At 46.3% G+C, this 12,804-nt stretch overlaps 1 protein-coding gene across 1 annotated transcript; it reads right to left on the bottom strand.

Annotated features, from left to right (window-relative positions):
* Positions 1-1,853: 1,853 nt before the first annotated feature.
* On the bottom strand, positions 1,854-2,337 carry LOC130017278 (histone H3.1-like; the record flags this gene model as incomplete). Its single annotated transcript, XM_056107962.1, has 1 exon — positions 1,854-2,337. A coding segment is annotated over exon 1 (484 nt), but the record flags the coding sequence as incomplete, so codon positions are not given.
* Between the last annotated feature and the right edge of the window lie 10,467 nt (positions 2,338-12,804).

The raw sequence follows: 12,804 nt of genomic DNA, 5'->3' as shown, positions 1-12,804 counted from the left end.
ATCAATAGTATTATCCATCACAGAATCACAATCAATAACAGGTTTTGTTTCTTTGGAGGCTACCCTGGCATGCTCAAGGGCTTACTCGTGACTCTGTGCTCAGGAATTACTCTGGTGAGGTTCAGCATTTAGATTCAGCGGGGGGAAAAGCCCAGGTTAATTTCATGCAAGGCAAGGGCCTGACCTACTCTAGTATTGCTCCGCACCAATCAATAATGTATATACATATATATTATAAGGTAAAGGTAAAGGCCCTCCCGTTGATCGTCGATTTGCTCGAGCGGGCCCAGTAACGTCTCCATTGGAGACTTTGTTGTTACTGTGTCTGGCATATCGAATACTCTCGGTAGCTTGCCGGGCTCTCCGAGAGGGGCGGAGGAATCGAACTTGGGTCGGCCATGTTGGCCGCTTGTAAGGCGAACGCCCTACCCGCTGTGCTATCGCTCCCGTGAGCTACAGTTACAAAGCTTTCATGTTTGAGTTTCAGCCCTACAATGATGGAACCCCCATCCCTCCTCCAGTGCCCGTTCCCCACCACCGATATCTCCAGTATACCCCCCATCCCAACCCTCCCCCTGCCTTCATGGCAATTTCCCCCATACTCTCTCTCCCCTTCGGGGCATTATGGTTTGCAATACAGATACCAAGAGGAAGTAAGATATATGTTTAATGACAGACGGACACCCTACTCTGCGAGGACAGCACATTCACCAAGTTTGATTGTGGAAGTACTCATCAAAAGACCCAAGAAGACAGTGTCACATTGGCTCTGAAATCTCATCGAATAGCAGTTTCCATAATCTCAATCTAAGAGGTTTAAAACAGCATGTGGAATCGTAATAATTTAGACATGGATTTTCATACCTTCCTAAAAGCTAAAAAATAATTGGGTGAATCCAATCTCCCTCCATGAAGGGGTAGTTGACCAAAGATGGCATATTTCTACATTTGTGGAATACTTTTTTTCTTTAAATTATTTTTGTTGTTGTTGTTGAATCACCGTGAGATACAGTTACAAAGCCTTCATGTTTGAGTTTCAATCACACAATGATCAAATACCCATCCCTCCACCAGGGCACATTCCCCACCACCAATGTTACCTATATACTGCCTCTTTCTCACCCTCCCCCCGCCTCCATGGCAGATAATCTCCCCTCTCTCTCTACTTTGGGCATTAGTTTGCAATACAGAAACTGAGAGGCCATCACGTTGGGTCCTTGATCTACTTTCAGCACACATCTCCCATCCCGAGTGATCCCTCCAACCATCACTGACTCAATGACCCCTTCTCCATCCCAGCTGCCTTCTCCCCCCAGCTCATGAGGCAGGCATCCAACCATGGGGCATTATTCCTGGCCCTTGTGTCTACTGTACTTGTGGAATACTATATGGTAATAATAAAGGATTGGAGTCCCGTGACACTATGGACCAGCCTGGAAGACTTGCTTCCATAAAATTCCATGAAGCCAGCCATGACATTGCACAAAGCTTAGGACCTAAATGATGAGATATAATAAACATAACCAGTGAGTCTTCAGAGAGACCAAGTGCCACTTATTGGAGCTAAAGGTTTTCAGAAGAAGGGGGTGGTGAGTGATTATTCATGAGTCCCCCTGTCACTGTCATCCCATTAATCATCGATTACTCAAGCGGGCACCAGTAGCATCTTCCCTTTGTCCCAGCCCTGAGATTTTAGCATCGTAAACTTTCTGCTCTGTCTCGCCTGCACGGCAGAGCCTGGCAAGCTACTTGTGATGTATTCGAGATGCCAAACACAGTAACAACAAAGTCTCCAATGGAGACGTTACTGGGGCCCGCTCGAGCAAATTGATGAACAATGGGAGGACACTGACAGGGGACAGTGACTCCACAGATGAGGCACGCCAACTGGATGTCCTTGGGCATAATGGTGACGCACTTGGCAGGGAATGCCCAGAGGTTGGTGTCCTCGAAGAGCCCCACCAGGTAGGCCTCACAGGCCTCCTGCAATGCCATGACGGCCGAGCTCTGGGAGCACAGGTTGGTCTTGAAGTCCTGCACAATCTCACGCACCACGTGTTGGAACATCAACTTGCAGATGAGCAGCTCGGTGGACTTCTGGTAGTGGCAGAATTCGCACAGTGTCACTGTGTCAGGCCGGTAGTGGTGTCGCCTCTTCACGCCTCCCCTGGCTGGCGCACTCTTGTGGGTTGTCTTGGTGGCCAGCTGCTTGTGGGACACCTTCGCACCCATTGACATCCGTGCTGTCTGCTTAGTACGAACCCTCTCATTCTTCCCAGCTGGACACCCCTTCAGAGTTAGGGAATTGAGACCCGTTTTGGTTACTGTTGTTGGCATATTTGGTACTTCACCGGTGTCTGTCTGTCTTTCTTTCTTTCTTTCTTTCTTTCTTTCTTTCTTTCTTTCTCTCTCTCTCTTTCTTTCTCTCTCTCTTTCTTTCTTTCTCTCTCTGTCTCTTTCTTTCTCCTTCTTTCTTTCTTAGTTTCTTTCCTTCCTTCCTTCCTTCCTTCCTTCTTTCTTTCTTTGTTTCTTTCTTTCTTTCTTTGTATAACCTTTATTTGCTGAACAAAAAAAAAACATTCTAAGAAGGATTATTAGGATGGGCACCTGATACAAAGAAATTAAAAGCCACTGAATGGTATATTTAAAAGGGAGCAATGGTTGGGAGTCAATGGTTGTGAGCTTGCCACAAGTGTGTGTGTGTGGGGCGCAAAGGACAGTTAGCATTGAGAAAGGACCAGGATGACAATAACAGTTGGAAATTATCAAGCTGGATAAGAACTGAGTGTTGAAAATAGGTAAAAGGATATATATGATAACCTTTCAGCATCTGTATTGCAAACGCTCAAAAGGAAAGAGAGAAGAAGAAGAAGAAGAAGAAGAAGAAGAAGAAGAAGAAGAAGAAGAAGAAGGAGGAGGAGGAGGAGGAGGAGGAGGAGGAGGAGGAGGAGGAGGAGGAGGAGGAGGAGGAGGAGGAGGAGGAGGAGGAGGAGGAGGAGAAGGAAGAAGGAAGAAGGAAGAAGGAAGAAGAAGAAGAAGAAGAAGAAGAAGAAGAAGAAGAAGAAGAAGAAGAAGAAGAAGAAGAAGAAGAAGAAGAAGAAGAAATGCCTGCAATATAGGCAGATGGGGGTGGGTGTCAGGAGGGAACCTGGGGACTTTGGTGGTGGATAAATGTGCAGCGGTGAAGGGACGGGTGTTGGAACATCCCATGATTGAAACCTAATCCTGAACAACTTTGTAACTGTGTATCTCACTGTGATTCGATTTTTATCAAAGTAAATAAAAGGGATCAATTAAGAAACACATTTCAAGTTGATGATTTAAACACATAGGCTTATTACTAGTGTTTCTTCCCTTATCTAAGGAAATATCCTCACAGGATTTCTTCCCATTTGCCTGGTTTTACTCCCATGCCTCTATCCTCAGAATGGGCAAAACGCCCAGGCTTTCTAATGCAATCACTGCCTGAAAATACTCTCCATTGATATTCCAGACAGTATCATTTTGCTGGGATTTGAGGAAAATCAGTTCTCCGTTCCATTTTCCTGAGCTCAGTGATCCCTGGGTAATGCTATCATCTCCTCTACATCCCGTGAATGATTTAATTTCATCTCTCTAAAGTCCTTCCTAGGACTCGAGTCTTTTATAAGAAAATATTATTCCGAGTTTTCATAGGAGTTTATTATTTTGATAAGTTTATCCAATACGGAAGGTCCTCAAATATTACGGATGGATGCAAGGTAATTTCGGTATCATGCTAATGAGGAATAATGTATTCCCAGTGGCAAGTGGGGGTTTGGAGTCCTACAGGACTGTGCAAATGGCATGTTCTGATGGTGTCCTATTCAGCGTGAGCGTTTGCCTTGCCAGTAACCTTCACAATTCACCGTGGTACCTGAAACATTAGCAAGCAGACTAGAAAACAAATGAGTGAATTCTACTGATCAGAATTTGGAGTCTTGATGGCAAAGTTTGTTCTTCCACAACAACAACAACAACGAGATCCCTGAGTTTGCTTTTCCATCTCTTTTGCTGAAACCTACAGGTTCCAAGAATCCAAGGTAAATTCTCAGGGGTGGGTGGGGGCAGGGGTGTCCCCAGTGGATTTCCTATACAGGTGTGTTTCCGAGGTCCATTTGAAGGAGAAAACACCTGTTCTAGGATTTTGTCTCTTGGAGATTGGATAGTTTTGTCTCTCACATCTGTGGGGGGGGGGGGGGGGGTGGCTGGAGTGACAGTACAGTGGGGAGGGCATGGTCGACCCGGGCTCAATTCCCAGCATCCCATAGGGTCCCCCAAACAGTGCCAAGAGCAATTCCTGAGTGCAGAGACAGGAGTAAACCATGTGCATCGCCGGGTGTGACCAAAAAAAGAAAAAAAAATCTGTAGGAGGGTGAAAATGACAGTCACACATGCACACTCTCACACACACACACACACACATGCACACACACACTCACTCACACACATATATGCATATATCTACCTATAACATAAATAAGATTGATATTTGTAAATCTCACGATCACGATCATCCTGTTGTTCGTCAGTTGCCTCGAGCAGGCACCAGTAACGTCTCCTTCGCCCTAGCCGTGAGATTTTAAAAAGTGCCACATTCAAGGCTCTTTCAGGGTTAGGAGAATGAGACCCATCCTTGTTACTGGTATTTGGCATATTGGCTACGCCACGGGGAGTTTGCCAGACTCTGCCATGTGGGCAGGTTACATTCGGTAGCCTGCCAGGTTGTCCAAAGTAAGAATGAGATAATGTCTTCCAGGAGCTGGGTTTTATAGTCTCTGGGTCTTGGCCGTTGATGGGATTACACAGCGCCACGGGGTCAGTTGGTGGGTGTGACCCCTGCCTACTGAAAGATGGAGGATCTGGGTGGAGGATGGTCAGAGTAGGCTTGGAGATCTCAGCCCCAGGACCCGCATGCCTTTGTTCCTCTGCCAGTGCCTTCCTGCGTGTGGAGAGTGGTCTCAGCATGGTGGTAGCTGGTTCTGGAGGTCTTCAAATGCCGGAGCTCTGCTCGGGGCGGGGAGGGAAACTCAACCCACCCCCCTCTAAGGGGCCCTGGTGAGGACAGCCAGGCGTGGGAGCAGGAGACTCTGTGCTGTTCTCCACCAGGAGCTGGGTTTTATAGTCTCTGGGTCTTGGCCGTTGATGGGATTACCTGGCATGCCGGGGGGCAGTTGGTGGGTGTGACCCCTGCCTACTGGAAGACGGAGGATCTGGGTGGAGGATTGTAAATCTAAGGTAGATATTTGTAAATCTAAGATTGATATTTGTAAATCTGTAACGGAACCTGTAATCAGACACAAAAACAAGGGTCTCCATTCCGTCCCAAGACGCAGTGGACACAGCACCGTTGGGAGCCATGAATCTCACTGATGGACCCAACAAGTACCTTGTGGAGATCTCAACTCAAAGCAAGCACTGGGCCAGCAGGTAAGCTGGCATGGGGCGCAACCAGGGTGGACTTGACAGTTCCATTATTTGGTACGTCTGTGCCCGCCAGGCAGGCAAAAGCTTACTCCATATTCACGGTCATATTTTCCAGATCACTCCCTATATCAAAGTGTTAACACCTGACTTCCCAAAATACACCCTTATGTGCCCCATCATCCTTTCCTGCACCCACACTTCTCTTCAACAAGGTCCTCCTTGTTTTCTTTTCTTACTGTAATTTTAATTAATTAAAATTAATTAATTAATTTAAAGGCCCTCCCATTGATCGTCGATTTGCTCGAGCGGGCCCAGTAACGTCTCCATTGGAGACTTTGTTGTTACTGTGTCTGGCATATCGAATACTCTCGGTAGCTTGCCGGGCTCTCCGAGAGGGGCGGAGGAATCGAACTCGGGTTGGCCATGTTGGCCGCTTGTAAGGCGAACGCCCTACCCGCTGTGCTATCGCTCCAGCCCCTAATTAATTAGAGGGAAGCCCTCTAATTAATTAGAGGGAACGTGATCTGATTGTTTTAAACCATGTCACATATCATCATGGCCCTCGAGAAGTCTGAGTTGAGTAGAATCATATTATCACCTTCATCACCACCACCTACCAGGGTATTACAAAGCCGTTGGGCGGGAGCGATCGCACAGCGGGGAGGGCGTTTGCCGTGCACATGGCCAACCTGGGTTCGATTCCCCCATCCCTCTTGGAGAGTCAGGCAAGCTCCCAAGAGTATCCCACCTGCATGGCAGAGCCTGGCAAGCTCCCCATGGCGTCTTCGAGATGCCAAACACAGTCACAAGCAAGTCTCACCGTGGAGACGTTCCTGGTGCCCGCTCGAGCAAATCGATGAACAACGGGAGGACAGTGCTACACTGCTACTCACTTTAAAAGCTAAAAGCCATCACCATCCCCCGCAATCCCCCTGGGTCATTAGCAGGCTCATTTTTATTCCTCTACTGTTTTTATTTCGACACCAACCTTGGGGGTTGGTTTGGGAGGAGGGGAATAAGAATCTATATTCCTACTCAAAAATGCACACCCACACACACATGTCTAATGTGGGGAAAAAAATCCTGACTTTCGGGGGAATGAATTCAATAATTCTAATTATCATATATTCACACGGAGAGAAAAAATAAATATTTGCATCCCTATTGGGACCTAGCGGCGGGGGGGTGTACACATGTTTCATCGTTAATCATAAATGAGTCTGATCTATAGGCATCGGTATTCAATCAGTCAAAATCCATACCCTAAATGGTTTCCCTCTGCCCTTTGGTCTGTGTTCTGAAACAATATTTGCACTGGAAATGCATCTAAAATGATATCAACTGGATGGGATGAAATTCAACTCTGAATACAGTGACTTTGGGCATATCTAATATATATCCTATCTATCTGCATGATAGTATATACTCTAATTGGATTATCAAGTATACATCTTTTATTCTCACAGCTCCTTTGGGTTTACAAATTAGGCCATCTGTTTCTCACATTCTCTTTTCAAATGTTTCTTATTTTATAAGGTAGTTCACAACATTTGATTACATTTAATATTCAAACACCAATCCCACCTCCCCACCACCACAATGGACACGGTACGGGGCCCGCTCGAGCAAATCGATGAACAACAGGAGGACAGTGACAGTGACCCATTCGTCTCAAGCCCCTATCCCTGTCCCAAAGCACAACCAAAATAATATATTTTATATTATCCGTTATGAAGAACAACTGAAAATTCTTACCAAAAAAAAAAAAAGTATTCGCAGGCTGCAGTGATAGCACAGCGGGCAGGGCGTTTGCCTTGAATGCGGCCGACCCGGGTTCAATTCCCAGCATCCCATAGGGTCCCCTGAGCACCGCCAGGAGTCATTCCTGAGTGCAGAGCCAGGAAGAACCCCTGTACATCGCTGGGTGTCACCCAAAAATGAAAAAAAATAGTAGTCGTATAGGAAACAGTGTGGAGATTGTTATACTTTGGCGGGGGCCATTAAGACATTCTATAGGTTGTTGTTGAAGGTGGAGTGATATGACCTTTTGTATATATAGCTGAAAATATGTCTATATGCATAGATATGTGTATTTTCCTCTATGGTTGGTTGCCTACCATCCGAACCCCATCAAATGCGGTGCAGTACTCTTGGAGAATGGGTAGCGAGTGTTTTATGATGTATTGCACAGCCGTATTCACTGTCCAAGACTATGTTCCTTCATGTGTGAGGGTCAGCCGGAGCATGCGGGGAGTGGCCTTGAGAGTGGCGGTGGTTGGGTTCTGGAGGTTTTCAGCTGCCGGGGCTGGGTCCCTTGGGGTGGGGAGGGCTCTCACCTGCCACCCTCTGAGGCACCCCGAGTGAAACAGCCTGGCTGTGGTGGGCTTCATGTTATGCTCCCTTCTGAGAGAAAGAGCCGGGTTTTCACATTCTTTTTGAAAAAAAAAATTTTTTATAGATCACTGTGAGTTTAACAGTTAGAACGTTGTCCATGAATAAATGAGTTTCAGTCATACAATGTTCCAACACCCGTCTATTCACGAGTCTATATTTTCCACTGTTTTTTCCATTCTATTTCTTCTTTTTTTAAATTTTTATTAGTGAAACATCCTCCCGTTGATCATCGATTTGCTCTAGCGGGCCCAGTAACGTCTCCATTGGAGACTTTGTTGTTACTGTGTCTGGCATATCGAATACGTCACGGGGAGCTTGCCAGGCTCTGCTGTGCGGGTGAGATACTCTCAGTAGCTTGCCGGGCTCTCCGAGAGGGGCAGAGGAATCGAACTAGGGTTGGCCATGTTGGCTGCGTGCAAGGCCAACGCCCTACCACTGTGCTATCGCTCCAGCCCCAATATTGAATACTCTCGGTAGCTTGTCGGGCTCTCCGAGAGGGGCAGAGGAATCGAACTCGGGTCGGCCATGTTGGCTGCATGGAAGGCAAACGCCCTACCCGCTGTGCTATCGCTCCAGCCACACCATGAGCTACAATTGTGGACTTACAAGTTTTTGTGCTTGGGTTTCAGTTATTCAATGACTGAGTGCCCATCCCTCCACCAGTGCCCATTCTCTACCACCACGGGTCCCAGTGTCCCTCCCACCCCCCATCCCCCCCATCCCACCCTACCTCTGTGGCAGGGCATTCCCCCTTGTTCTCTCTCTCTTCTTTTGGGTCCTGTGTTTTGCAAGAGAGGCATTGAGTGGCAATCATGTTTAGTCTATAGACTACTTTTAGCATGCTTCTCCCACCCTGGGAGGATCCTCACAACACCCTTTATTTGGTGCTCCCTTCTCTATCTGAGCTCCCTTTTCCCCTAGCATGTGTGGGTGGCCTCTAAGCCATGGAGCAAAATTCCTGGTACTGATCTCGGCCATTCTTGGGTGTTAGTCTCCTAATTTGTTACTTTATATTCCCCAGATGAATGCAATCTTTTTGTGTCTATCCCTTTCTGAGCATCATGAGAATTGTTGTTACTGTGTTTGGCATATCGAATGCATCACAGATAGCTTGCCAGGCTCTGCCGTGCGGGCGAGATACTCTCGGTAGCTTTCTGGGCTCTCCGAGAGGGGCGGAGGAATCGAACTCGGGTCAGCCGGGTTGGCTGTGTGCAAGGCAAAAGCCCTACCCACTGTGCTATCTCTCCAGCCCATATATATATATATATATATATATATATATATATATAATCACTGTAGCACTGTCCTCCCATTGTTCATCAATTTGCTCGAGCGGGCACCAGTAACATCTCACAACAAATTGTGAGACTTGTTGCTATTGTTTTTGGCATATTGAATATGTCACGGGGAGCTTGCCAGGCTTTGCCGTGTGGGCAACTTGCCACGTTCTCCAAGAGGGGTAGAGGACTCGAACTCGGGTTGGCCCTGTTGGCTGTGACCAGGCAAGCTCCCCATGATGTATTTGATATGCCAAAACCAGTAACGATAACAGGTCTCCTTCCCCTGACCCTGAAAGAGCCTCCAATCATTGGGAAAGACGAGTAAGGAAGAGGCTGCTAAAATCTCAGGGCTGGGAGGAATAGAGACGTTAATGGTACCTGCTCGAGTCAATCGACAAACAATGGGATGACAGTGATACAGTGACATAGTGATTTCTAAGATACCTTCCTGCAAAAAATCCTCCCATTCATTCCATGCTGAGTTGAGTTTTCACTGGTGTTTTTACTCTCCTGCCCACCCTCAGTTCCTGACATTCCTTGCTCACGTCTGCAGGAATGGCTGTGATTCTAAGCAGACCCCACGGAGCCCCGTTACATGTCCAACAGATTAAAACACGTTGCCAGTTAGGTGTGACATTTCTCTGTGTTGAACATTGAAGCTACGACAGCTCAATCCTTAAAAGTATGGGATTGTGCAGAAAGAGAGGGATAGACACAGAAAGATTGCATTCATCTGGGGAACATAAAGCAACAAAATAGGAGATTAACACCCAAGAATGGCCAAGATTAGTACCAGGAGGTTTGCTCCATGGCTTGGAGGCCAGCCGCACATGCTAGGGGAAAAGGGAGCTCAGATAGAGAAGGGAGCACCAAATACAGGGTGTTGGGAGGATCCTCCCAGGATGGGAGAAGCATGCTGAAAGTAGACTATAGACCAAACATGATTGCCACTCAATGCCTCTTTTGCAGACCACAGCACCCAAAAGGAGAGAGAGAACAAAAGGGAATGCCCTGCCACAGAGGTAGGGTGGGATGGGGGGGATGGGGGGTGGGAGGGATACTGGGATCCGTGGTGGTGGGAAATGGGCACTGGTGGAGGGATGGGTGTTTGATCATTGTATAATTGAAACCCAAGCATGGAGATTTGTAAGTCTACAACTGTACCTCATGGTGTCTCACTAATAAAAAATTTTTTAAAAAATGGGACTGTGGGGTCTGGTTCTGTGCATATTAACACCCTCATTTGAGAAACTGATGTCCATATTCCAGGAGTGAATTGGTTGGCCTTCAGGTTTCTCTGTAGGCATCCATGATCCTTTGTCTGTGCTCCTTTGGTCTGGAGGAAGGGAAGAAAGGGTAACCCAGGGTACTTTACTATACACATCCCATGTAGGAGAGCTCTCAGCCTTCATGAAATGGTCTTCACCACACTGGTGTTAGGAAGATGGCATTAAGCAGTTTCCACACGCCAATAGCGTCCCACTGGGTATCACGTCTTTCGCCTTCCAAGGTGGGGAAGCTCACTGACCTTCAACCCAACCCCTCGCCAACTCTTGGGAACCTCTACACCCTAATTGAGTTGCGTGTGGAGTCTTGGAATGCTTCTGCCGTGATCAGTATTTCCACGATTCCTGTTATTGTTATCATTATTATTATTTGGTGGGGGGGGGGTCACAGTCAGTAGTGCTCAGGGGTTACTACTGGCTCTACCCTCAGGAATTACTCTTGGAAGTGCTCAGGAGACCAGATGGGATGCTAGGGGTGGAAACTGTGGTCAGCCAGGTGAGTGCAAGGCAAGCATCCTCCCTGATGTGCTCTCTCCAGACCAAACCTGATTTTGTGAACGGCGCCCTCTGTTCCCAAGATCCCTGAAACAGAATGACAATGTGGAGCATATAGAATATATGAATAGGTCCCATGTCTATCCAAGCAAACACACACACACACACACCCCACACATACCACACGCACACACTTTTACAGCTATGTCTAAGCATTATCCCCTTCTTCATATATATATGTGTGTGTGTGTGTGTGTGTGTGTGTGTGTGTGTGTGTGTCTACATTTGGGATTTGGGGCATTGTCTATTTCTTTGTTTTGTTTTGGGGGGCAAAACCTGGTCATCCTTCAGGACTTCTCATGGTTCTCTCTTTGGGATCACTTCTGGCAGTACTCAGGAAGTCAATATATACAGTCACACGTAGGAAACTTGGGTAGCACACAGGAGAGAGAAGCACTTTACCCCTTGAACTACCTATTGAGTCTATATATTTGCATAAAGATGAAAATAGACTCCACAATTAAATACTACATCTGATTGGTAAATATTAAAAAAAAGATGTATTGTTACCAATCAGACATATACACGTATGTTTGCACAAATGCAGATGATGTATTAATTACATGTTATTATATATAGACAATGATTACATAATATATTGAAAATGCATCTTACACACATAGAATGGCATACCTACTTTTTAATATATCAAGTATGGTACGTAGATCCCCAAGCTTGCTCGGATTGGGACTGGGCCTCCTCCATCCAGATCCCCTATCTTCCAGTATGTAGGCATTACACCCACCAACTGCCCCCAGCACAGTGTAAAGCCATCAACGGCCAAGACCCAGAGACTATGAAAACCAGCTCCTGGAAGAGAACAGCACAGAGTCTCCTGCCTCTGCGCCTGGCTGTCCTCACCAGGGGCCCTTTGGAGAAGGGTGGGTTATTATCTAGTTCTTACTCTGGAGAACCTGGCAGGCTACTGAAAGTATCCTGCCCACACGGCAGAGTCTGGCAAACTCCCCGTGTAGTATTCAATATGCCAAAACCCAGTAACAATGATGGATCTCATTCTCCTGACACTGAAAGAGCCTCGAATGTGGCACTTTCTAAAATCTCAGGGCTAGGACGAAGGAGATGTTACTGGTGCCTGCTCGAGGCAATCGATGAACAACAGGATGACAGTGATACAGTGATAGTACGATTTATTTATTTTGCAACCAACCTGCTGTTTCTTGAACCACAACAAAACTATCAAATATTGCCAAGTATAGGGTAAACCATGAAGAGAAATACGGTATTTCCATAATCGCAAAGTGAAATGCCTATTGTGGACAGTTTATCTGTGTACAACATAAATGTAAGATTGACCAGCAGACAGTATGGAAAATAAATGTGTGACCTTTGACAAAGAAACGGACATTATTCAAGTGGTGGTTTTACATGTGGGTGCGTATAAAAGAGGTTTGCTTGTTTTTATTTAAAAATAAAACAGTTCTCCCGGGCCAGGAGAACTGGTTATGGTTGGAAGTTTGTCAGAACTGGGGAAGAGGAGAGGTCAGTTAGGATAGAGGGAACAACTAGGATAATGTTAGTTATTAATGATCATTCTGGACAAAAATTGAGTGCTAAAAGTAGGCAAATGGGCATACAAGATAATCTTACAGTGATAGTACTGCAAATCATAATGACTAAAAAGAAAAAATGGAGGAGGAAGAGGAGGAGGAGGGGAGGAAGAGGAAAAGGAGGTAGAGAAGGAGAAGGAGGAAGAGAAGGAAGAAGAAGAAGAAGAAGAGGAAGAAGAAGACAAAGATAACGATGAAGAAAACAAAGATGATGATGATGAAGATGAAGAAGATGAAGCAGAAGAAGAGGAAGACAAAGACGATGAATAAGACGAA

The sequence above is a fragment of the Sorex fumeus genome, unplaced genomic scaffold (genome assembly GCF_029834395.1).
Source record: "Sorex fumeus unplaced genomic scaffold, SorFum_2.1 ptg000186l, whole genome shotgun sequence".
Classification (NCBI taxonomy): Eukaryota; Metazoa; Chordata; class Mammalia; order Eulipotyphla; family Soricidae; genus Sorex; species Sorex fumeus.
The sequence above is the reverse complement of the archived record's forward strand: the minus strand, read 5'-3'. Positions and strand labels throughout refer to the sequence as shown.